This window comes from Scleropages formosus, chromosome 18, assembly GCF_900964775.1.
Source record: "Scleropages formosus chromosome 18, fSclFor1.1, whole genome shotgun sequence".
Classification (NCBI taxonomy): Eukaryota; Metazoa; Chordata; class Actinopteri; order Osteoglossiformes; family Osteoglossidae; genus Scleropages; species Scleropages formosus.
The window spans coordinates 3,265,090-3,288,493 of NC_041823.1; the positions used below are offsets into that span (position 1 = coordinate 3,265,090).

The 23,404-nt window shown below is 47.9% G+C and overlaps 1 protein-coding gene and 1 non-coding gene across 2 annotated transcripts; both read left to right on the forward strand.

Moving 5' to 3' along the window:
* Positions 1-13,674: 13,674 nt before the first annotated feature.
* trnas-aga (transfer RNA serine (anticodon AGA)) lies at positions 13,675-13,756 on the forward strand. The gene has a single exon. It is a non-coding gene; the product is annotated as a tRNA-Ser (tRNA).
* Positions 13,757-14,096: 340 nt separating this feature from the next.
* cfap418 (cilia and flagella associated protein 418) lies at positions 14,097-23,339 on the forward strand. The gene is made up of 6 exons (XM_018763080.2): positions 14,097-14,332; positions 16,227-16,332; positions 16,561-16,619; positions 17,214-17,279; positions 19,960-20,055; positions 22,714-23,339. Exons 1-6 carry the CDS (start codon positions 14,160-14,162, stop codon positions 22,871-22,873), a joined length of 660 nt encoding a protein of 219 aa, XP_018618596.1. The 5' UTR covers positions 14,097-14,159; the 3' UTR covers positions 22,874-23,339.
* The last annotated feature ends 65 nt before the right edge of the window (positions 23,340-23,404 follow it).

Below are 23,404 nucleotides of genomic sequence, written 5' to 3' on the forward strand. Positions count from 1 at the left end.
CACTCTACCGCTTACTGCAGACATGTAGTAAATCACAAAATCTACCATGTTTGCAGTAAACACTGTTTAAATTGCTTTAGCCTAGTCTGCAATCGTTAATGATTGTCATGATCGTTACGTACGGGGGGGCGTAAGGCAGCAGGTGGTGTAGTGGTTCGAGTCACCGCCTGCGGAGGTGACAGGTTCGAGTCCCACCTCCAGCTTTCTCAAGGAACTCGCTCTGGATTGATATAGTAAAAGTTACACAGATGTATAAATAGGTAATCGGTGGAATGACTTAGAGTTCTTTGGAGAAAAGTGCCAAGAAAATTAATTATTGGGGTTGTGGTAGATTCTCCAAGGAGTCGTTTGGTTTGTTTTCTTTAAACTTCTCGCCCTGAGTTACGTCCCCCAACTCCAGCTCATCTCATTTTCTCAACATGCTCCGGAGGCCGACCATCCCGCCCGCCGCGGTAATGGACAACGTGTCTGTTTACAGCGTACAAATATTATCCGGCCCTCGACAGGAAGGCATCAGCAGGATCCGACCGTCCCTGCGTTCGTCTCGATTAATTCGCCGTATTTCTCCAAGTCAGCAGACTTACGAAACGCACCAGAGTGCTTCATTTTGCGAGAAAATAGGGCGCTTTCGCCACGGGGCGCCCGGATAATGCAGCTGTAAAACCTTTCTTTACGGCCAGCTTTAAAAGACCCTGTTCCGTAAAGGCGGCAGACGGAGGTGTGCGGAGAACCGAGCTGGAAACGGCACAAATATTCCGCATTCCTGTCCCTGTCCTGAGCGCGGCACTTCAAAGGCGCAAACGTGTCCTTAAAGCCGAGATCATCTTATCGCCTGAGAGAGCTCCTTGTTTACCCCTTTCACTGCTGACCAGAGTCCAGCAAAGGTGAAATTCCCCCTGCTTTCCCCAAGCGGGACCAGGAGGAAGGCGCTCTGGCATCCCAGCTGATGTTTCACATGTTATTTGTTTAGCTGGCTCTCTTATCAACCTCTTATCAGGACCAGTGAGGAGCTTTTTTTTTTTCTCCTCAATTTAACTTTGTGATGGTGGACAGCAGCCTAGCGCCTGCGTTGGCCTTTGGTACTCCAGCATTGCGAATTGGGCTCCAGACCTTTTTTTTTTTTTATTTCTCAACATATTCTTTCAGCACAAATAACTGCAGATTGTTCCTCCAGATAGAAAGGAAAGATCCACATGGTCGGGCGTAAGGCTCCTCTACAGAGTGGCGGACGAAATGATTTAACGTATTGGAGTAAATATGTTCTAGAATATAAGCGAAAACAAGAAAAAAGTTTTGGATTTAGTAGTGCAGTTGTACAATAATCCATGAACTTGATGTATGTTTTACTGTGTTTGGTAGCAGCCGAGGTTTTTCTTATGTCTTGTGGTGGAGCGAAGACTTGTAAAGATGTTGTGTGACACAGAGCCCAGAGTCTTGTACTGAAGGCAGATCATGCAGAGATGAATGAATGAATGAATGAATGAATGAATGAATGAGAACTTTATTAACCCCTAAAGAAACTGTGCAAACTTACAGCAGCATCCACAGAACAGCGTGGTGACCGAACAAAAAAAACATCAACACAACAACAGAAACGGAAACTGGACAAAGGCTGGACAGACGATGAAGCAAAGAAGCACATTTAGACAACTGTTTTACAAAAGGAATAAAGGTGTTTATACTGTAAACTGCTTTTACGAGGAGGAAGTGCTGCTACCTGGATGTCGGCTGCGGTTTGATCCGCCCGGGGCGGGCCGTCTGGATGCGGGCGTCTGATGCTGAAAGACTCCAAGTGCAATAAGAGGCTCCAAGGCGAACCGCCGATGACGCATCCAGGTGCGTCATGAAGTGCGTGTGTTTCGACGCCGTGATCTCACTCCTGCTCCGTGTGCGATGTGAAGACGGCCCAGGAGGGGAGGACCTGCCCTTCCGCAGCTGAGAAATCAGGACCCGAACCAGTTAAAAAAGCAAAAGCCAGAGGTTGACGATCAGTGTTTCTGACTGGGCAACCGATTTGGCCCTGAGTTCACCTTTAATCCCCAACAGGGCGGTCCAGGGAAGGGGTCACTGAGTGGTACGGGGGGATGATGGGGAGGGGGGGGGGTTTACCCTTATGACCGAACAGCTTCCGCCAAATCCTGCACAACACGCTCTCACCGATTGGACCTCCTTCCCGAACACAGTGCTCACATGTACACTTTCACCTCGGGCCAAACTGCAATCTGCAGAAAATAAAAACTTGGTCAAAGATTTTCTGTTTAAAAACGTGAGAAAGCGAAATGGAAACGGGCAGAAATATTGTTTTATTTTTTCCCCAATATGAAAACATCTTGAAATATTTTATCAGAATAATCACTGGATTTCTTTACTCAGTTGCTACACAGATTCCACCGAAGCATTTTTATGTGTCAGTGCAATGGAATTATTTATCGCTGCCGTTTACGTCCAGATTTTTGTCAAGGTAAGTAGTAATGGAAACAGTCTTTAGTGCTGGTTGTAACACTTGTAACAGCGGTAATAACGGTATTAGTGGTATTAGTAACAGCAGCTCACAGCGTTTTCTCAACAGGGAACCCTCCCCCAAACACAATCCCCTTTACATGGAAATATTCGAACTTTGGGGGCCAATTAGCAAGTGGCAAATACCTCTTTATCTCACATAGCATGTGATTAACAGACACCAGAGGTTGACACAGTGGCACGGTGACACAGCGACTAGCGCTGGTGTCTCAGGGTGCCTGGGTTGTGCAAGAGGACTTGGGTTCGATCCCCACTCGGTCTGTGTGGAGATTGCATGTTCTACCGTGTCCGTGTGGGTTTCCTCCGGGTGCTCTGGTTTCCTCCCACAGTCCAAAGACATGCTGTTCAGGTTCCCCCCATAGTGTGTGAGTGACAGAGAGTGTGTGTGTGTTCCACTGATGTATGGATGAGTGACCCAGTGTAAGTAGTGTATCAAGCAGTGTAAGTCACTTTGGTGGATAAGGTGTGTGGGCTGATAACACTACACAGAGTTCATTGGAAGTTGACTTGGAGAAAAGTGTCTGATAAAGAAATAAATGTAAATATCCAGCAGAGAACACAACATCTCTGCTGGCTGTCAGGGAGGAAGGCGCTCACCATGCTGGCAGGAAGACCTCAGACCTTGGCCACCGGGCGGCTTTCTGATAGAACCCATACATCAGCGGGAAGGTGAGGCAGCAACCATCTGGGATGGAATCAGGCTATTCATCGCACTGAATCTGACTTGTGTAACGCGGCCCGGGAACGAGTCGTGCTCCGGGTTTCACTTCGCTCCTCTCTGTTTATCTCAGTGCCGTTTTTCCATGAACAAGGGTGCGAGTGTGACCGTCACGTCCTTTCCGCATACGCAGGTGCTGTTGACGGCCTTCACGGCCGCTGGCCAAGGTTTCCCCGGGATTAATAAGTTTGAGTGAGTCGAACCCAAAGCCAGCCCTCTCTCTCTGAGCGACTGTAAATTACAGAAAAGCAGAGCTCGTGCAACCTGGTATTTCACAATGGAACAGAGCGTATTTTAACAGCTGCTTTGAAAAAAAAAAAACGGAGGCGTCCGGCTAATGCAGATTGTTATGTTAATATAACGCAAATCCGGAAATTTGAACAAAAAAACAGGGCCAGCGCTGCCCCTTCAAGTGGGCTCTGAGCCACAGGCAGGACTTTCATGTGAGAATCCTGTTTATGCTGGGGCTTAGCGCCCGCATTAGTGTCCGCTGAGCGTTTGGTCCTCGTCCCGCGGTACACGGGTCCTGCGCGTTTCCAGGCATCTGCCGTGTCGCCCGTTAACCAGGTCCTAGATTCAACAAAGCCGAAGAGTGGAAGCGCTGCGGGCGGAATCCCTTCACCAGCCGCCAGCCAGGGGACGGCCTGTCCCTCACCTGTGCTTGCGTTCGGAGCCGAGAACAAATGCTGCCCTCTACAGGCCGTTTCACTCGGCCGATTCGGAGCCCTCGTCCCTCCTCTGCACCACGCTCTCCCTCGGTGCTCACGTTCTCTACAGGACGGTCAGAAGCTTCCTTCAATGATGGCAGCAGCCATCCCTTGCACAACCACAGCGCTGTCTCTTTAAACACTGCGCCCCCTGCTGGTCTCTTTGAGACTGGAAAATCAGCCAGGGACACATGGTGTGGAGAAGACAGACCTACATCAAGACTTTTTCTGCCCATTTGAAACATAGATATTGAAATTCTTTCTTGTGCTGCTCTTCTATTTATGCGTCATACTGGAAGAGAAGAGAAATAGCTCAGTGGTGTAATATACTGAACACTATACACTGCAGTACCATAGTTCTGCTGATGAGCAGTAGTGTGAGATTGTTTGGTGCACATAATGTAGTAAAATAATTATTCATCATTTTTTATATGGCTCCTCTGTCCAAAGAAACTTGAAACGTTTGCATACAAACCTACTTACAATTATTCAGCTGCTTTGTACAGCTGGGTCATTTTTGCTCGGTCACTTTAGGGAAAGTACTTTGATCAAGGGTACAACGGGATGAACCCAGATCCTTTGACTGCAATGTGATGCTCTGACCTCTACAGAATGTTTTGTAGCTCGTGCAGAGAAGGAGGTGAAATGTGACGTGTTGTATGTATAATAGGTGAATCTGGTTTTTCTGCGATGTCACACGACTCGTAGTCATTTTTAAGACCATATTTTAGGAGGATCAGTGTAACATCTGGTCAAGTCTGACAGTGTTTTAGGAGCTCCATTGCTTTGGGGAACCGTTTCCAGCTGAGGTGTGAGAACTTTCCAGGCCGGTGACCCGCGGACGCCCTCAGGAAGGATCCCGAACGCTCTCGAGCCACACGGCTGGGACCCGCTACACGGCTGAGCTCTGCAGGATCCTTCACTCATGTGACAAATCAATCTGCACTCAGACTTGCACTCTGAACATACGCATCTGAACACACCGTCAGCTTCCGTTCATGTCCCCAGGCGTGCCAGCAAACAGAGTAAATCCTGGCTCTGGCTCAAACCAGTTATAGCTCTCATCCATAAGGAAAGTTAACATTAAAGTAAAAGTGGAGAAAGAGGACAAAAAAGGGCCGGAGCCAAATTCCCCGATTCTCTAATGTACCCCTGGAGGAGGCCTGAGCCGGAGCCAGAAATACGTGTTGAAAAGAAGGTGGACCGAGGAATAGAATGACACGTGCGGCACATAAAACAGCCGTCGTGGTGGGCCAGACCCTGGCCGTTTGTGAGACGGAGAAGGTTACGGTTCCCAGGTGCTGCCACTTGCTCTGTGGACATCCTGAGGTGTCACAGTAGTGTTCGACTCTGGTGGTCCGGCAGCACAATTCCCCCAACGAAAGAGAGAGTCCGAAACTCGTCGAGAAGACGTCAGCGATTAGCGAGTACCGGCGGCCGCCCTAATAGCATCTGGGAGCGATCATCTGACCCCGCCCACAATCTGGGGAGCACAGACTCCCTTTCCCGAGCAGCAGGCTTGCTGGCAGAGCCGCGACAGTCGTTCTCTAATGGGAGATGGGCGTGGACTGCGGCCGGTGGGTGTCCAAGCTGCGAGACCACCAGAGGAGTCAGCAGCCCTGTTCCTCCTCGTATGTTTACCCATTGTACTCATAATTGCATGTTTAGAGTTCATCCATTTATACAGCTGGATAATCTTAGTGAGGTAATGTGGGTGCCTTGCTGAAAAGAGGTGACTGTAGCTTTAAATCCACGGTACGTTGGGCCCAAGTCCATGTCTTTATCACAACACCACTGTCATCAAGTGTTGTGTACTTTCTTACGTGTCTCCAATGTGAATATTAAATGTGAAGTTTGTACGCTAAGCAACTTACTCCAATTTACCCATTAATACTGCAGGGTAATTTTTTTACCGTATCAAGGTAAGCACCTACATCAAGATTACTGCAGCAGGAAGAGTGGGGATTTGAACCTGAGTCCCTTCAGTTTTAAGGTAAGTCAAGCCACTACAGCAACCCCCCCCCCCCGGACTACCTGCTTTCATGAAAGTAAACTGGTTGAAGAGACTCAGATGGACTACAGTTCCCTTCCTGGGGTTTAATTCTGTAATCTGTTCTGCCATGTTTTGCATCTGGCAGCATGTGTTGCCAACCATGATCAGAAGACCAACCAGGTGGTGGATTCAACCGCATTGATGATAGACACACCCCTGAGGGTACAGGTGGAACAGAGAACTTTCTGGAAGAACTCTATATCTCAAATGATGCGAGTGAGCTTGTCGTACTTTGGAGACGTCATGAAGTAGCTTTGCGCTCCTCTTGAACACATCACACAGCTGACTGAGAACAAGCAATTTGCACCATTTGAAAGAGTTGCACAAAAACCCAGAGGATTGTGAGACATCCCTACGGGGCTGGATATGTGGCAAAGACTGAATAACTATCTTATTGGTTATCTATAACAGAAGATAAGAGATCAGAAGAATTCAGAAGGTCAATAATCCCATAGTGTTGTCAATTTTTATAAAAACAGTATCACCAGCACTGCTACCCAAAGATGGCACCCTACAGTCAATACCTTCTGGAACATTATCAGCTTCATCATTTTGAAGCTTCTTTATTCTTGTTTTCATGCAATGCGAAAGAATGTTGGAGATTCATTGAGCTCCCTGCCAGTCTCGCACCCTTGGTTGACCACCTGTGCTGGTGACCCCAACCATCCCACCTCACCGAACTCAGGTGACCCTCTGAAGTACAACCAAACACATGCCAAAGATCCTCAGCTATGGTCCTTCAGGGTCTTTGGGCATTCACTTGATCTGAGCTCTTAATTGTGAGATTAAGCCAATTGTTGCTTTAAAAGGGGGGCTTACTTCTCCACCACCCTGGTGGGGAACGCAATGACTGCTGAGAAGAGCCCTACCGAATAGAGCTGCCTCAGCTCGAGAGGCAGGGAGATAATGATGACAAGGAGAGCTACCTCAAGGGGTCAAGGTTGGTAGGGCCAAACGATGGTATGTTTGATTCTGCACTCATTTAAACAGAAAAACATTGCAAATTTCCTCAACACGGGAGACCTCAGGAATACAGAACTTGCACAGAACAGTAATCCCACCTTTGTGTTTCCACAGAGCTACTCCAGCAATTTTTGTTTTGTTTACACTCAACTCAGTGGACGGAAAACGGCTGCGGAGTTCGACTGCGGTTCTGCCATCGCTTTCTGGATAGTGCATCCCATGGCGGGCTGCGGTTGTGACACCAGCGGGGGTTTTGGGTGCACAGGCCATCCATGTTTCTATCCTTCTCCCTCCCAGCTGATACACAGGTAACTCATGTACTGCACTCTAGTCAGTTATTCATGGATTCTTGGATGTGGAACTTGGGGCCGAAGAATGATCCCGTGTAAAAGAAAAGTCAATTTCCATCTTATAGATTTATGGCTGTGCAGGTGGCAGCCAGCACTTTTATTATCGGAGCTCTGACTCCGTTACACTGCAGCGTAGTCGAGCGCCAGCGGGGAGGGAATCTGTGAAAGTTTCCATTTCCTTTTACACCCCGATTTACAGCGGACACAATCCCGTGGCCTCAAGTCGCACCCCAAATCCCTCCCCCCTGCCAGCTAACAAAAACACCTGTACAAGGACTGGGTCCTGCAGAGCTGCGTTTCCATGGTGATGCTTCACGCCAGCACATGGCGGAAGAAAGAGACGGGCCCGGGGGTGCAGGAGTGAGAGCGAGAGGGGCCACCGGATGGAAAGACGTCCCTGGTGCCATTTATCTTGGCCTGGCACCAACAGTGGACCGCTGTGTATGTTTGGTTGTTCCCTATGGCTTTACAGCAGCCCCTGAACCCCTTCATGTGGTGGACCGTCCTGAGTGTTCATCAGCAATCCTGAAACCGTGAAACCGCACTGCTGACATTTTCCACAGCAGGGGGTGGAAAGCACATCTTCCCAAACCGCAGAGTCACCTGGGGCTCGGGAGGGGGCCGCGTCCAAGGCTGAATCCGGGGCCCCTCCCTCTTTAATGTGTTCTGACAGCTTTGTCCCCGGAAAACTCCCATATTTCGACGTCCAGCCTCTTTCGTTGAGAGATGATAATTTTTGGAACGTCAATGTAAAAAGCATGCCTGTGCACTTAGGGATGTTTAAAAATAAACAAGTAATTTGTATTACCCTGGTAAATTTACATTTGTCCAGTTCTTAATCTAAGGCAACTTGCCATGTAAGGTTTGTATAGTAATTTAGCCATTTATCAAGCTGGGTAATTTGCATTGAATCAGTTTAGGGTAAATCTCCTGATTGTGTCACAACAGCAAGAATGACTATGTGAACTTAAAACCAGTCATAAGCTGACAGGTGTTGTATGTCTGCTCCTGCCAGGAAGACCGTCACACCACCGCTGCAGTGGGTTTGATCCTGGAGAGATGTCAGCACAAGGTGGTGTGAACCAGGAAAAGGTGTCCAGACCCCAGAGGGAAGTGTGATCAAGCACAGCACATCCTCGCCTAGGGATTTCAGAGAACCTCTCCTGCTTCCTGAACCTTTATCATGATAAGAGCAGCTGGGACCATAAGACTCGGGGGTTTTACAACCGGTCGCACGTCAATAAATGTCAATATCGGCGCGGCTCACGCACTTCCCGTGCCCACACAGAGTGGGTTTATGGACTTTAGAGCTGGTTGTTATCTGCACTGTAACGGTTTCCCGTAGCCTGGTGAGCAATTAGGAACTCGCACATCCTCATAGCGGCACAGCCCTGGAGGTCCGCAGCTCTCGCACCCTGGACTTTGGCCAACAGGAATTTAGTGGAATATTATTTTCACATTTCTCTGACCCCTTTAACCAAAGTTTGTACGTGATGCTACTTGCTTCATGCTACTGATTGACCTATTTATGCAGCTGGGCCATTTTACTGTATCAGTTTAGGGTAAGTACCTTGATCAAGGGTACCACAGTTGGTGGGGGGATTTGAATCCAGGCCCTTCAATAACAAGATGACACCTAGCCACTGCGCCACCTGCTGCCCTTAGAAGAAAGTCGCCAAATAACACAGAAAATGGGAGGGTGTTTTGCTGTCCTTCATTCTGCAGTGTGGTTGATGTACCTGATTACCGTGGTTGCGGTTATGGTATGCTAATTATTTTTTGGCTAGGGGGAACTGCCTGCTTTCCTCCAACCACGGAAACATTCTGCCCTCCCACAGCTGGTGGAACTGCGACAACTGATTTGTGTTTTCGTTTGGACTCCCCTGCCCTTGTGATGGAGCTGATGTGAGATGGGTGTGTGTGTGTGTGTGTGTGTGTGTGTGTGTGTGTGTGTGTGTGTGGGGGGGGGGGGGGGCGTCAGTCTAACTAGTCGATCTCCAAGCCTCCGTGATGCCGGACTCTTGCAGCGACCTGGCGGGGTCCACCCTGCCCGGCCCTCGGCGTCATTGCTTGGGAACTGAGGGAGTTTTGACAGCTGTGTGCAGATTGCTGCACCGGGGGCCTGGAGGCTCCAGAAAGGGGTGGCGTCTTTGTGTGTGTGTGTGTGTGTGTGTGTGTGTGTGTGTGTGTGTGTGTGTGCATGTGTGTGTGGTAAACCTTGCAAATTTATATCTATCAGCAGAAGTGAAGATCCCCAATATTTGATGCAGTATATGCTTATTAAGATGATTTGTATTGTGAGTCTTTCATATTTATATTCATTATATTAGATATATTATACTTTACTGTGTTAATGTTATGAAAAAGTGTTATGAAAAGGCAGGTCTTCCACCACCATGTACACCATCAATGAATCCCTGCAAAGTGTGTTCTAGTGTGTGTTCTAGTAGCCCCTTTCAGTGGTGTTTTGGCAAACTTATGATAACCAGTCCACCTTAAACATCTCCTTGGAGTGTGAGAGGAAACCAGAGCACCTGGAGGAAACCCACATAATCACAAGGAGAACATTTGATCTCCAGACAGGCTGGGCTGGATTTGGATCAGCATCCAAGCCCATAGCCCACCGTGCAAGGCTTCTTGATACAAAATGTTTTGCCTTTAAATAAAATGCAGAATGGGTGTGGTGGTGCAGTGGGTTGGACCACAGTCCTGTTCTCCAGTGGGTCTGGGGTTCGAGTCCCGCTTGGGGTGCCTTGTGATGGACTGGTGTCCCGTCCTGGGTGTGTCCCCTGTGTTGCTGGGTAGGCTCTGCGACCCCATATGGGACAAGTGGTTCTAAAAGTGTGTGTGTGTGAAATGCAGAACCAACACTGTAATCAATAGTGCAAGTGGGTAGAAGGTGGTATTATGGATTCATTAATCTTTTTCACTTTAATAAAGCATCTGCCACCCGCTCAACCCTGAGGCATTGAACAGTGATGGTTCTGCGGAGCAGGTGGAACAGCAGTAGGGCCCATTGCCTTACACTCATGTGCCACCTCCTGCTGTGGTACTCTTGATCAAGGCACTTACCCTGAACTGATATAGTAAAAAATACCCTTCTGTATAAATGGGTCAATAATTCTAAGTAGCTTACAATTGTAAGTGGTTTTGGACAAAAGAGCACAGCAGAGTAACTGCAGGCTTCAAAAATGCTTTATTATTTTTCTCAGTATAGAAACATCCATAGGAAAGAGTGGGTTGTCCACACTGCCCCAGTGGCCCATGGGAAACTCCACTTTCACACCCTTCATTCACTCACACACGCGCACACACACACACACACACACTTGTTTGGACTGGCACTGTGAACCACGTGGGCTGTCATGTGATGCCACCTGGAGGTAGATCTTTGTAACTGCAGCTGGTTGCACAGGTACGTTGGAGGAGGTAAAGGAGACCCAGAGACACCTGAACACCTGAACGTTTGAGAGGAAGTACTGTATCGGTGTCATTTAGCGCCCCCTAGTGCCGGAGTGCTGCTCTGGTAAAGACCACAGCAGGTGTGAACCCTCTTCTCCACCCTGAGCAGTTAGGATCTGTGAGCCAAAGAAAAGAACAGTGGTTAGAGCTGCTGTTGGATCCAAAGGTTGCAGGTTCAAGTCCCCTTCTAGCTGTAGTACTTGTAAGCAAGTTATTTACTCTAATCCTCACCAGTCTACCCAGCTGTATCAATGGGTAAATAAAGTCAGGTAACAACATTGTAAGCTGCTTTAGAGAAAAGTGTTAGCTAAACAAATGTAAGAAGTGGATGATGAAAGTGTTTACAGTAGTTGTGCTTCTTTGTCTTAACAAAATCAGAAAATAGTTACTGGCCCTCAAATGGGGTGTCTCACAAAGGGCGTTTTCCACAGTAAAATAAATGACATTGAAAAAGCTCTCAGAAAAGCTGGCAAGTAACAAATCTAATGAATTTATTTATGATCTAGTAAATGTATTTGTACAATTTAAAGTCACACACTGACATTGCTGCCTTGGCTCTGTGTGCAGGGATTAATTGACCATTTATAATCATCCAAAGGTTGCTTTCATTGTTGTGTCACAAAAAAAAAAACTTTTTCATAAACCATGATATGAAGCTGACTAGAAATTATAAATTGTGAAAACTTAAATAATTAACTGAACTGAAAAGATATCAGTCGAAACTTGACTTTGAAGGATGTGTGCAGTTTTTCGGCCTGAGTAAATGGAATAATGGTATTGCCCTTTCAAAAGAAATCTTATTAACTTATTATCTAAAATAACTTATAAACTCTTGCTCAAAAAAAATGATATTAAATAAAACTGGATGTTTTACTGGTATCCACTCAGTGAGTACCCTGCCTCGGCCCCGAGCTTCAGGGATAGGCTCTGGACCTCCATGACCCTCTACTTTACAAGTACTTCTTGATAATGGAAATGTGATAAAATGTAACATTTAAACAAACTCACAGATGTTTCACTTTACCAAAAAAGTTCAAAACTCTTGTTTTTCCTTGTAACTTTATCTAGATAACTGATCTTTCATAGTGAACAATACAACTGTGATTTTTTTTTTCTAAATTGCATAATACAAAGTATACTTAAAAGAAAAAATCCAAAATCTTGGGCAGCAACATGACAGAATTTTAATGAAAAAAAACTGTATTAAATGGGTTCATAATAATAGTCTTGGGGCAGTTTGTTCTGACCTCACTTGTTCCGACTCCCTGCTAAGCCTTTCAGTAAATCAGCAGAGGATCATGGGAAGAGACCCATCAGCTCGTGACCCAACCGAAAAAAGGTGAGGAGACAGCCAGTGAATCCACCAAATCCTCTAAAAGGGCGACGTGTGCAGCCAAAGGCACAGCCTGCGCAGCCGTTACACGTATATAAAACTGCGAGAAACCGTTTCCCACAATGCTTCACTCAACCATGCTGCTGGCACAGCTTTCGTGGCTCCCCATGACGGTATATGGAGCGCTCAAAGCTCCTGTGCATCGCAGTGGATGGCAGTCCTCTCCATTTCAATGCAGAGACACACCGCGTGTCCTGGTGTCCCGGCCCAGTTCTGCACATACTGGTCACCGAACGCAAAGTGAGCAAATAATAATAATAAACATTCGTAGGCATAATATGTGTCTGAAGCTCTTTGCCGGTGGTTGATGCACTTCTGTCGGAGAGATGCTATTAAAGCATCAAGGAAGCCACTCGTCCCGAATTGTTGCACGGATGAGAAAAGATGCCAATCTGCTCTAAACCGTGGGTTACGGCTGAAGTCCTTCTGCCGCCAAGTCGGCGCGAAAAGCACCGAACCGAATGCCAGCGGCCCGCAGATGTTTTCTGCAGCGCCTACACCCCCAGCGCACCGCGGTCGCGAAGCGCATGAGCTCAACGAGAAGAACGTGAAGTCATGCTCCGCGAAACTTTACACGCGTTTGCCGGTCATTACCTACGATGGCTTTGTGTTAACTTTGGCAGAGAGGCGCTTGGCTCGCTGACGAAGGGCGATGATGTATTTCCTCTTATTTATTGTTTGCACTCGGCTACTGCAGAAAAAAGGAGGGAACGCGGGGCCCGCGAGCGCGGCTGCCGGACGCCAGGAAAAACAGGGCCGAGCTTACGCCGGAGCCTCATTAGCGTGTGCGGGACGGGTCCCGGCGGACGACCCGGGGTGTAAATACACTTTAAACACAGCAGACTGCAGCGCCGTCTCCCGCCTCTTTCCTTCCGAGAACGCGGCACGAGCCCAGAGCGGAGGGTCCACGGCGCCGCGCCTCTCATAAACTCGGTCGAGGAATTCAAAGTGAATTTCGGGGTCCGTAGCGTACGCATGGGGAACACCAAAGAGAGTAAATAAAACGCAAGTTTTCCGCACACCGGGACGTTCCCGTGACCCTCGACTCTTTCCGGACGACCCCTCATTTACGGGGCTGCAGAGGAGCTCCAAGGCCTCTTCGAGGGTATGGGACCGAAGGCCTTGCTTTGACAAAAAGTATTTTGAAAATGACTGGTGAAGGTTCAGAAAGCCATGGAGAATAGAGCACGGTAAAACGCAGCCTGGTTCGTCTGCCTCTTGAAAGTATTCAGACCCCTGCACCTCCTGCACAGCTTTCTGAGGGGATTGAACTGATTCTTTTTCTTTTTTTTTTTGACCTTTAGTGACAAACGGGAAACGTGTTTTTGGAATTTTTTTCTTAAAACTCCCATTTATGAAAGTATTTACACCTTTGACTCGGTACTTTGTGCGGAAGTTTCTTGAAATGGCGTCTTTTTCCTCAGGTTCGTTACAGAAAGTGGTCTCGTGTCAGTGTGTGACGCAACGCGCACCTTTGCCTCGTGCGCGTGCGATCTCTACGTACAGCGGTAGTCGTGGCCGAGTGGTTAAGGCGATGGACTAGAAATCCATTGGGGTCTCCCCGCGCAGGTTCGAATCCTGCCGACTACGATGTGCTTTTAGTTGAATAAAAAAGCAGGAAGAAGGGCCATTAAGTCCTTAGAATTCCAAAGAAACTTAAGACACTGTTCACGTAAAACACGACGGTTGTCAGTGTAACGACGGTTACCGTGTCAAAGTGACTCGAACGAAGGTGCCATGTTTCTAGCACCGCTGGAACGTCAGCTCGTAGCAATTCATCGCATGTAAATAATTAAAATGAATTATTTAGAAAAACCAGTAAACAGTACTGTTTGTGAAGTTACAGCGCCAACACAAAAATATGAGCAACAGGGAGCTGCTACGTCACAGCTAGACGTGCGCGCCTCCTGCGTCTAGTAGGCGGCGACGTGGACGCGCACGCCGGCTCCTAGCAACGGGAAGCGGTGCGAATGGCGGCGGGCGACTTTTAAACATGGCCGACGACTTGGACGAGCTGTTGGACGAAGTGGAGTCGAAATTCTGCCGCGGTTTCCCCGCGACGGGCCCGCGCTTTCCGGCCGGGGACGGGAACAGGGACGGGAACAGGGACGGAGGGCGGCCCTCGAAAAGTGACCAGGAGCCGGAGGGGAGATGCGGAGCAGAGCGGTACCGTACTGAGCGGAAACAGTTAGCACGAGCAGGCTAACGGGGACAGGGGGGGAGGACAGGGACAGGGACAGAGACAGGAACAGGGACACGCACGAGTGAGCTGGGAAAGCCCGGCCACGAGCGCTTTACTTTCTTTTTATTTCCTTTTATTTCTGTACACGCTGTGTGTCATTTACCCCGTTGACCGCGACTTCCGGCTTCTCCGCGCTGACAGACCGTGGCTCTGAACGTTCTGGAAAAGCGCGCGCTCTCCCAGCAGCCCCCGGAGCGCAAGTGCGAACATGTGCGACAGTTGGAAGCGGATGATCGAAGAGTTCGTACCAGTACGGGTTACTGCTGGGGTGTGATGGAAAGTGTGTTGGAGCAGCATAGTGGTCAAAACAGGGCTTTGTAACCTGAAGGGCGTGGGTTCGAGGCCCGCTCCTCAGGCTGACTGCGGTTGAGGACACATATAGAGCCTCTGCACAGAGTTCTGAGCTCCGCTTATGTCCGTAGTGTTGAAATGGTGTTGTTCACCGTGTGGGTGCTTCTTCTTGTCCTTTCCTTTGTCCTCCATCTTTTCCAACCTTCACTCTCTTTTTGGGACAATCCAACCTTCTCGTGACGTCTCCAAAGTACGACAAGCTCACTCATCATTTGAGAAATAGAGTTCTAGAAAGTTCCTTGTTCCACTTGTGTCCTCAGGGGTGTGTCTATCATCAATGCAGTTGAGTCCACCATCTGGTTGCTTCTTGTTCTTGTCTGCATCTCTTCCAACCTTCACTCTCTTTTTGGGACAATCCAACCTTCTCATGACGTTGCCAACGTACGAGAACCTCAGTCTCATTTGAGCTTCCAGTGAAAGTTCTGATTTAGTTTGATCCACCATCCATCCGTTTTGTTTCTTGCCTGTCCAGGATGTCCTTAAGTCTCCTCCAGGTTCACAGTCCAAAGGATGTTTCTCCTGCTTCTTCAATGTCCACCATTTGCACTAACACAGTGTTCTAGAAAATATCGTTGACTGAACAGTTCTACTCGTTGTCCTCGTGGACACGACGACACATTTGTGGACTTTCCCACGTCTTTCCATGCAGCTCCACCAAGTGCTCGTCTTCATCGTACCTCCTAACCGCTGGATCCCTCGGTTATTGATTATTGATCCGAGAGACAAATGTCTCCCGCGACGTTTCCGCTCTGCTTGTCCAGTGGCTGCCGCTGGTTTCCGCTCTCGTACCCTCAGCCAGCGACATAACCAAACAAATATTAGGGAGTAGGAGATACACAGGCGGCTTGGATCTCATGAATTTCCATTAATTTATCAGTCACAAGGACCTTCTCGTTTCCTACCGGTTCTTTATGCAATTTGCCTAAATCAGAAAAGCGTTTGCTAAATGAATAAATGTCAGTCTGCAGTCATAAATCATAATATATGACAATCCAGTAATAATAATAATGTATTTCAGTGTGACCTGTAGTTAATAGTTTTTTCATACTTGTAGTCAAGATTTAGGACAGATCAGGTCATTAACGTGATAATTATACTTACTGTGTTAATTATTTATATTGCCTGTGACTTCATATTAATTACATTCATATTGACTGACTTACTTATATTAACTATGTTTATTATTTATATTGACTGTGACTATTCGTATTGACTTTGTCAGATACACATATATATTGGCAGTTTATATTCATATTAACTGTGCTTGAATTATATTCATATAGAAAATTTGCATTCACACATAATGAAACACTGAGTGTAAAAGTGACCTGATTAGTGATTTACCTTCATGCGCCGTGGGAAAACGGACATTTTTGTTATTAATCCAAGATATGTGACACACGTGTATTTTATAGATGAGAAAATGCTTGGTGGCGGCGTTACTGTTAAATTGTTAAACTGTTTCAGGACTAAGAAGGCTGTGCCTGGAGAAGGTGATGATGCTGAAGACATCGACGCTCTTCTTGAAGACATACTGGACGACGACTACGACTGCGACGCCCTCAACTTGGATGTAAGCCGCCGTTCCGCTTTTTATTTCATTTATGGAATCTGGTCGTATGTGTGCAGCTCCACTGCTTAAAAATCACAACCAGTTTGGTCGCGTGCGTATGGCAAGTGCGGTAGGTAACGGGAATGTCCTGCTCGTCCACAAAGCAGAGGTGGGGTTTAGCTCCCTGGGGGTTCAATCTAATTCTGTGTTGTAAATTTTTACTTTTTTTTTTAATGTATAAATTTACAGATGTCCAAAGCAGCGAAGAAAGACCATAAGAGTTCATCACTCCCTCCAGCAAATACAAAGTAAGGGTAAACTTTTCATTTTCACTTATCAGACACTTTTCTTCAAAGTGATGTGCATCTCAGAATAAACAAAAGTGCTTCAACAACCGATGTGCTTTATACACACATACAGGACTATGGACACAGATTATGTGTCGGATACCACCACGTTGCTGGTTCACATCCCACCAGTAGCTCCTATAGAAGTGACATTGAAATGGAAAATACATAGATAATCATAGCAGATGGTGTTGGACTCATTTATGGAGAGAGAAGTGGCTCTCAGAGATGGGTTTGAAACCCTTCTTTAATGTGGGAGGGATTCAGCAGCTCTGAGGGACAGAGAACAGAACGGCTGCATATAGAATTCATAAGAATCAATATGGGGTTGTAACATATGTTTAAATATGTGTTAATGGAGCCGATAGGAGATCAGGGGAGAAGTGGCTCAGAGAGATATGGGTTTGAGACCCTTCTTCAAATACTGGGAGGGATTCAGCAGTTCTGAGGGAGTGTTCCAGTGGCACACCGCTCACCAGGGTGTCTTTGAGTGACCGAATCATGTGACACAAGATCAGCTCTGAATTTGCCTCTGTTGTTTTTATGTGCATTTAGGTGTTGCCCGGTTTTCCTTGGAGGGACTTCGGTGGCTTTTGGGGTCGGAACTCGCACCTCCCAGAGGTACAGTTAGGAAAAGGGCTGAAAGTGTTTAATCTATTAATGTTTTCAAATTTATATTATTTAACTCCTTTAAGTCCTTTGTCCAAAATACTTTACACTAATCTACTTTGCTGATTTACCCACTTGAACAGCAGGATAATTTTCACCATATCAATTCATGGTAAGGACCTTGATCAAGGGTATTACAGCAGGAGGTGGGTTTTGAACCCAGGTTCTCAAATGCATGGTGAGAGCACTAACCACAGCACCACCTGCTGCCCTGTTGATAGTAAAAAGCGATATTCGAAGGTCTGTTCATCCATTGTTAATAACTGCTTGTTTAGTGTAGGGTCATGGTGGTCCGGAGCCTATCCTGGGAGCACAGGGTGTGAAGGAGGGTACATCCTGGACAGAATGCCAGTCCATCGCAGGGCAATCTCACACACACACACACACACACACACACACACACACACACACACACACACACACACACAGGGCTATCGAGAGTCCCCAGTTCACCCAAAAAGCACGTCTTTGGACTGTGGGAGGATTCGAACCCATGTCTGAACACGCAGGCCAGGAGCCATGAGGCACCAGCACTACCTGCTGTGCTGCAGTAAAGCACTTAGTTTGAGTAAAACTATTTCAGCATCAAGGGGGGGCGCGGCGGCGCAGTGGGTTGGACCGGGTCCTGCTCTCCGGTGGGTCTGGGGTTCGAGTCCCGCTTGGGGTGCCTTGCGATGGACTGGCATCCCGTCCTCGGTGTGTCCCCTCCCCCTCTAGCCTTACGCCCTGAGTTGCCGGGTTAGGCTCCAGTTCCTCGCGACCCCGTATGGGATGAGTGGTTCAGAAAGTCTGTGTGTGTGTGTGTATTTCAGCATCTTGAACATAATGCATTTTGGTTTTCATCATCACTCTTATGGGCTTTGTTGTATTTTACTGTGTTGTGAACTTTGTCCTTCTGCTGGCTTCTGATTGGTGGACGAGTGGCGTCCGTCAAACCGCTGTGTTGAACAGAGTACAGCTACCTCTCGGCCGAACGCGCGCGCACACACTCACTCACACACACTCACACTATTGACACAGCTGTTATTACACTGAAATGGCAGCGGTCTAAGTTTCTGAATACATCTGGATGCAGCAGCAGCATCGCACACCACACACAAGGGCTATTAAACACGCGCCGGGCGGGGATGTGAGAGCTGGAAGCAGCGGGGGGGCGCCGGCGGCCCTTTTCGGCTCCTCTCGTAAAGCCAAGGTGCACGAAGGAAGTGCTGCTGGACAAAACTCTCCGTAGCCATGAGGTCATCGCAGCGTGCCTTCGCCTCCCTCCGTTTTCTCTCTCTGTGTGTGTGGATAGGCGGCACCCAGTGAGCATGAGGGACGGACTGCTGGGACTTCTCTGCCACACCTCGCGTTTTAATAAATGGACTGTAGAATTTTATAGAATGGAAGGGTATTACAGCTGGTCACAGGTTTGAATCCCACCTCCAGCTGTAATGCCCTGTAAGTACCTTGCTCGAGGCTACTACAGCTGGAGGTGGAGATCAAACCTGAGACCTTTGGGTCCAAAGACAGCAGCTCTAACCACTACACTACCAGCTGTCTGTATTACTCTGGTAAAATTAGCTAGCTGTAAAAGGGTAAAGAATTGTAGGTAACTGAAGATTGTGAGTTACTTTGGAGAAGAATACATGTAAAAGTACTGCAGAATGTGATGTGTTGTAAGGTGATATTATAATGTGAGCCAGCAGGGGGCGTCGTTTTTAGAGCGCCTGCCTCCCATTTGATGGAACTAGGTTGGAATAAATAATAATAATAATAATGTGGATAGAGCAGTATTATTCTATTGTAATATTTCCATGCTGTGCTTTTATTTTCACTTTCATGTCTGAATTGTGTTGCTTTTTCTGCACCACCAGAATACTCACATTTTCATCTGATAGGTAGTGTAAAAAGCGCGGTACCCAACCATAGCAGTGCATGTGCGCCCCCCACCACTGCGTTGAGCCCCTCTGGGCCTCATGTTTCCACACTTCGGTGACCCCGAGGTGTTGGTGGACGCCCCCCCCCCCTCCCCAACGCTCACTTCGGACCCCGTGCCGGAGGAGGGGGTGCTGCTCTCTATCTCCCCACGATCTCCTCACTCCGCATCACACACGTGTGTTATTTTAGCAAGTGAAAACCAGCAGCAGGGCCGCCGTTCAGGGGGTCGCAGCCCGGCTACGAGCCGCTGGGGATGGTCTGCCTTCATTTCGATGCGCCGTCACAGAGATTCTCGGGTTACCGTGGTACCTTTTCCGTACGGCTCCACGTTCTCGCACACCGTTTTCGACACTTTGCTCTTGACACGCGTGTGTGTGTAGAAACGATGTCCTTTTACAGTAACGTGAGAGCGAAGGTTTTCTGTGCTGCGTCGGTGTGTAGAAGTGAGACGCCTTCGCTGCCAGCTAGTGTCTGGGTTACAGCTACTTCCTTTGGATCAGAAGGGCCTGGGTTCGAGTCCTACCCTTGATCAAGGTACTACTTACCCAGATCTGGCACATAGTGATATGACCCTGCCGTATAATCGGTGTAAGCGGGTTTGGGAGAAAGGCATCAGATTAAGGAATTATAGGATAGATGAATAAGTGGTGGAGGTGTGTGCTTGTTACACGTTCATTTCCTCCACGTTCACACCTCGCACCTTTGACCGCAGGGCCTGCGACCAGCTCAGGTGCACTTCCTGCGACTTCCGCGTGGCCACGTTTGACGACTGCGAGTGGGACCCTTCTTGCGACTACCTGTTCTTCAGGTGAGGCCTCTACTCCCCCCACCCCCCTATACAAATGCGCCACAAGGGGGCGCTGTAAGGCCGGGCTCTGGGGGTGTGCCAGGTGAGAGCGGTACAGGACACTGTGGTCCAACAGTAAACATTCAGAATGCGATTCACAATATCGTTTAAATAGTTGGCCATTGTCTTCCACTCGAAGGATGCAGGTTCTAATCCCACCTCCTGCTGTCATGCCTTTAATCAAGATACTTACCCTGAGTTGACAAAGTAAAAACTGCCCTGCTCTATAAATGGGTAAATCAGTGTAAGTCCCTTTAAGTCACTTTAGAGAAACACATCAGAATTAATATAAGGTCTGAAGTACTCATGTAAAGGAGGTAAAACAAAAGATTGTAGAGTAAACCATGGGCTCCAGGTTCACTATCGTGTTCATTGACTAATTTAACTACACCAGTATTTACCAGTTTTCACACCTAAATTATTCGTAGTTTCAAAGCATCATTTGCTGGAATCTGAACAATTACTGTATTATTCTATATACTGTATTATATTCTGTATTATAATAATTTGAATAATAAGTAGTGGTGTTGGACTCATTTATGGAGCTGTTAGGAGACTCTTCTTGAATGCGGGAGGGATTCAGCAGCTTTGAGGGACACAAGGAGCACATTCTACCACATAACTTCGATTTTTTTTTTTAAAAAAATGTAAAAACTTTTCACAAGAGTCTTCAGCAGTGTTTTTACTGACATTAAAGTGAGATCAGCTTCTAATGGCCAAAATACAAGTTAGAGTGTTTTACGTAGGAAAGTGATTTTTAACTACAACAAGAACTGAACAATAGCATTCTTAAAGTAACGTTTTTTTGGTCACACCAGCCGCACCTCCAAGGGAGATGTTGCAATTTGTGTTAAGAATGTGTGTCATTTCTCCACTAGCCGCCGTATCTAGATGACACCTTTTACAAGTGCTGTTCTGTGTGGTAATAACGCTGTTGTGGATGAGTGCGGCCACCCCCTGTTTCCAGCGCCGATGTTGCAATCGATTGTTTGCCGCTCCTCCATCGCCGTGGTTATTTTCTGTTCATCTCCAGTTCGGGGTTGGAGTCGCAACCTTGTGCCGCACGGCCTCCGGGGCTGTCTGCTATTTCACCGTGTGCAGCGAGGGGAGCCTGCGGCGAGCAGAGTAATGAGCACATCCTCTATTGTGTGAAATAAATTGCTTTTCCATTTTTCACGTTACATTTCGAAGTTCTGGGTAAGGGAAAGGGGCATCGACCAATGACATGTCTTCTTGCGCGACAGATAACATGGCTTCATTTTGCTGGTTTTTCGTCTGTCGGTTGCAAGTTGTAGTTTCAAACTTGTTTTGAAAAGGAACCACTGTTTTAAACACCCTTTTCTGTAATCATCCACCCGCTCATCTGCTGTCAATAACTGCTTATGCAGCAGAGGGTTGTGGTGGTATGGAGTCTAGCCTGGAGATGTAGGGTTTGGGTTGGGATGGGACACCAGTCCATCCCTGGGCAGTCACACACACTGACATACAAGAGGGCAATTCAGAGTCACCAGTACATGTGAAAGACATGCCTTTGGACAGTGGGAGGAAACCAGAGCACCTAGAGGAAACCCTGATAAACACGTAAAGAGTGTGCAAGCCCCACAGACTGAGCGGGACTCGAACCCACAGTCCAGGAGCTACGAGGCACCGGTGCTACCCGCTGTGCTGCTCACTCTTAACATGACAATTTTATATATGTTGTCGGCCAAGAGGGTGAAACACCATGTTTACCGTACGATGGGCGTTGGTGTTTCTGCCATATCAGAGGAATCCATCTGCCTGAAGGCAGTTCAACAAGCAAACATGAGGTGTCTATCTATGGCATCCATCACTGGCAGCAAGCATGGTGGTTACCATGGCGATGAAAGTTGTTTACACTTTGGAAGACTAAAATGTACCAGTAAACATCAAAGTGCAGTTGAAATGAGGTAATGAAACCCGAGTGCAGTCTGGTGAAGGGCCCTTTTGGATTAGTTCTCATCGGGAGGTAATTGAAGAAACGGAGAAGCTAAATATGTGGGCGGAAATGTGTGGGTAGAAGGTAACGTGCAAAATCATCGGTCCCCTGCTTTCGCATTTTTTTTTTTTTTTGTCTGCATGAAGTGGAAAAAGATTGCATCTGCAGACCAGTTCCTGTAAAGAGCCGCACCATGGGACTTTGCTTTTGTAATACCACGGTACTGTAAGTAGTTATAAAGTGAAAGTAAAGTGTGCAGAGATGGGCTGAACAATGTGGTATTATCTGTATAGTGCACTTATAGAGTACCCCAGTTACACTATAATTACACTGCTGGTACACTATAAGTATAGAAGTGAGTCACTTTACACCAGCCGCACAGTTACTCTGCTTCCGTATTTTTAAAAGTCCATATTTTTTTAATCTTCATTCAGACACACTTTTCTCGAGAGCGACTTACAATTATTATAAACCCAGCCTTACAACTGGGCCATTTTTACTGTATCAGCTCAGGGCCAGGACCTTGCTCAAGGGTGCTACAGCGGGAAGGGGATTCGAACCCAGGCCCACCAGTCAGAAGGCTTCACTCCTAACCGCTGCGCCCCCTGCTGAAACGGCGGGGCGAGTTCACTGTGCACCTGAGCTCTCGCTTTTCTCTGCAGGAACAACATGCCCAGCTGCGAGAAGCTGCGTGCCAAGCTGAAGAGGAGGCGGGGCATGAGGGCGTACGCCTGCCAGTGCAGCTGGTGCTCCGTCGTGGCGCTCGGCGACGTCTCCCAGCAGCCTCAGCTCAAGTGGGTGTGCGGGAAACACGAGGCGTGAGCTGAGCCCGTCATTGTGGCGCCCTTTGGGGAGGAGACTTCGTGCTCTTCATCGCCGCTCTCTTCGGAACCCCTCCGCCCCCTGCAGCGTCACCGCAGTAGGAAGACGTTCGTAGCTCAGCCCTCCGCCATTGTCGCACAATGCGGAGCGCAGTCGGGGGCCACGGGGACCTCAGTGGGAGGTGGTTGAGAAGCTGGACTCCTCACATGGGAAAGTGCTCCAGTTCAGGGAAGACTGGCTCTCTGGAAGCTGCTAAGACTTCTGGGTATACAGCTTGTGGGTCAGTAGGGGGCGCTCTTCTAACAAAGGCCACAGGCGACACCCTTTCCCGTGCCGTGTTCTCTCTGCTGGTTCTGCTTCGGCGGCTGAGGAGCCCCGAGGACGGCCGGTCACGTTGACCATTAAGTGTAGCGCGAGTCCAGCTGGACAACACCTGCGTGGGACGAACTGGACAGAGGAGTGGAAGCAAAGCAACACGCGTGTCCCACATGTTCCGGAAGTGCAGCATAAGAGCTATGAACACGCGGCAAA

Coding starts and splice junctions, on each gene's coding strand:
- cfap418 (XM_018763080.2), top strand. CDS start 14,160: ATGGCCGACGACTTGGACGAGCTGTTGGACGAAGTGGAGTCGAAATTC. Junction 14,333..16,226: donor GGGAGATGCGGAGCAGAGCG/GTACCGTACTGA, acceptor AAACTGTTTCAG/GACTAAGAAGGCTGTGCCTG. Junction 20,056..22,713: donor TGCGACTACCTGTTCTTCAG/GTGAGGCCTCTA, acceptor TTTTCTCTGCAG/GAACAACATGCCCAGCTGCG.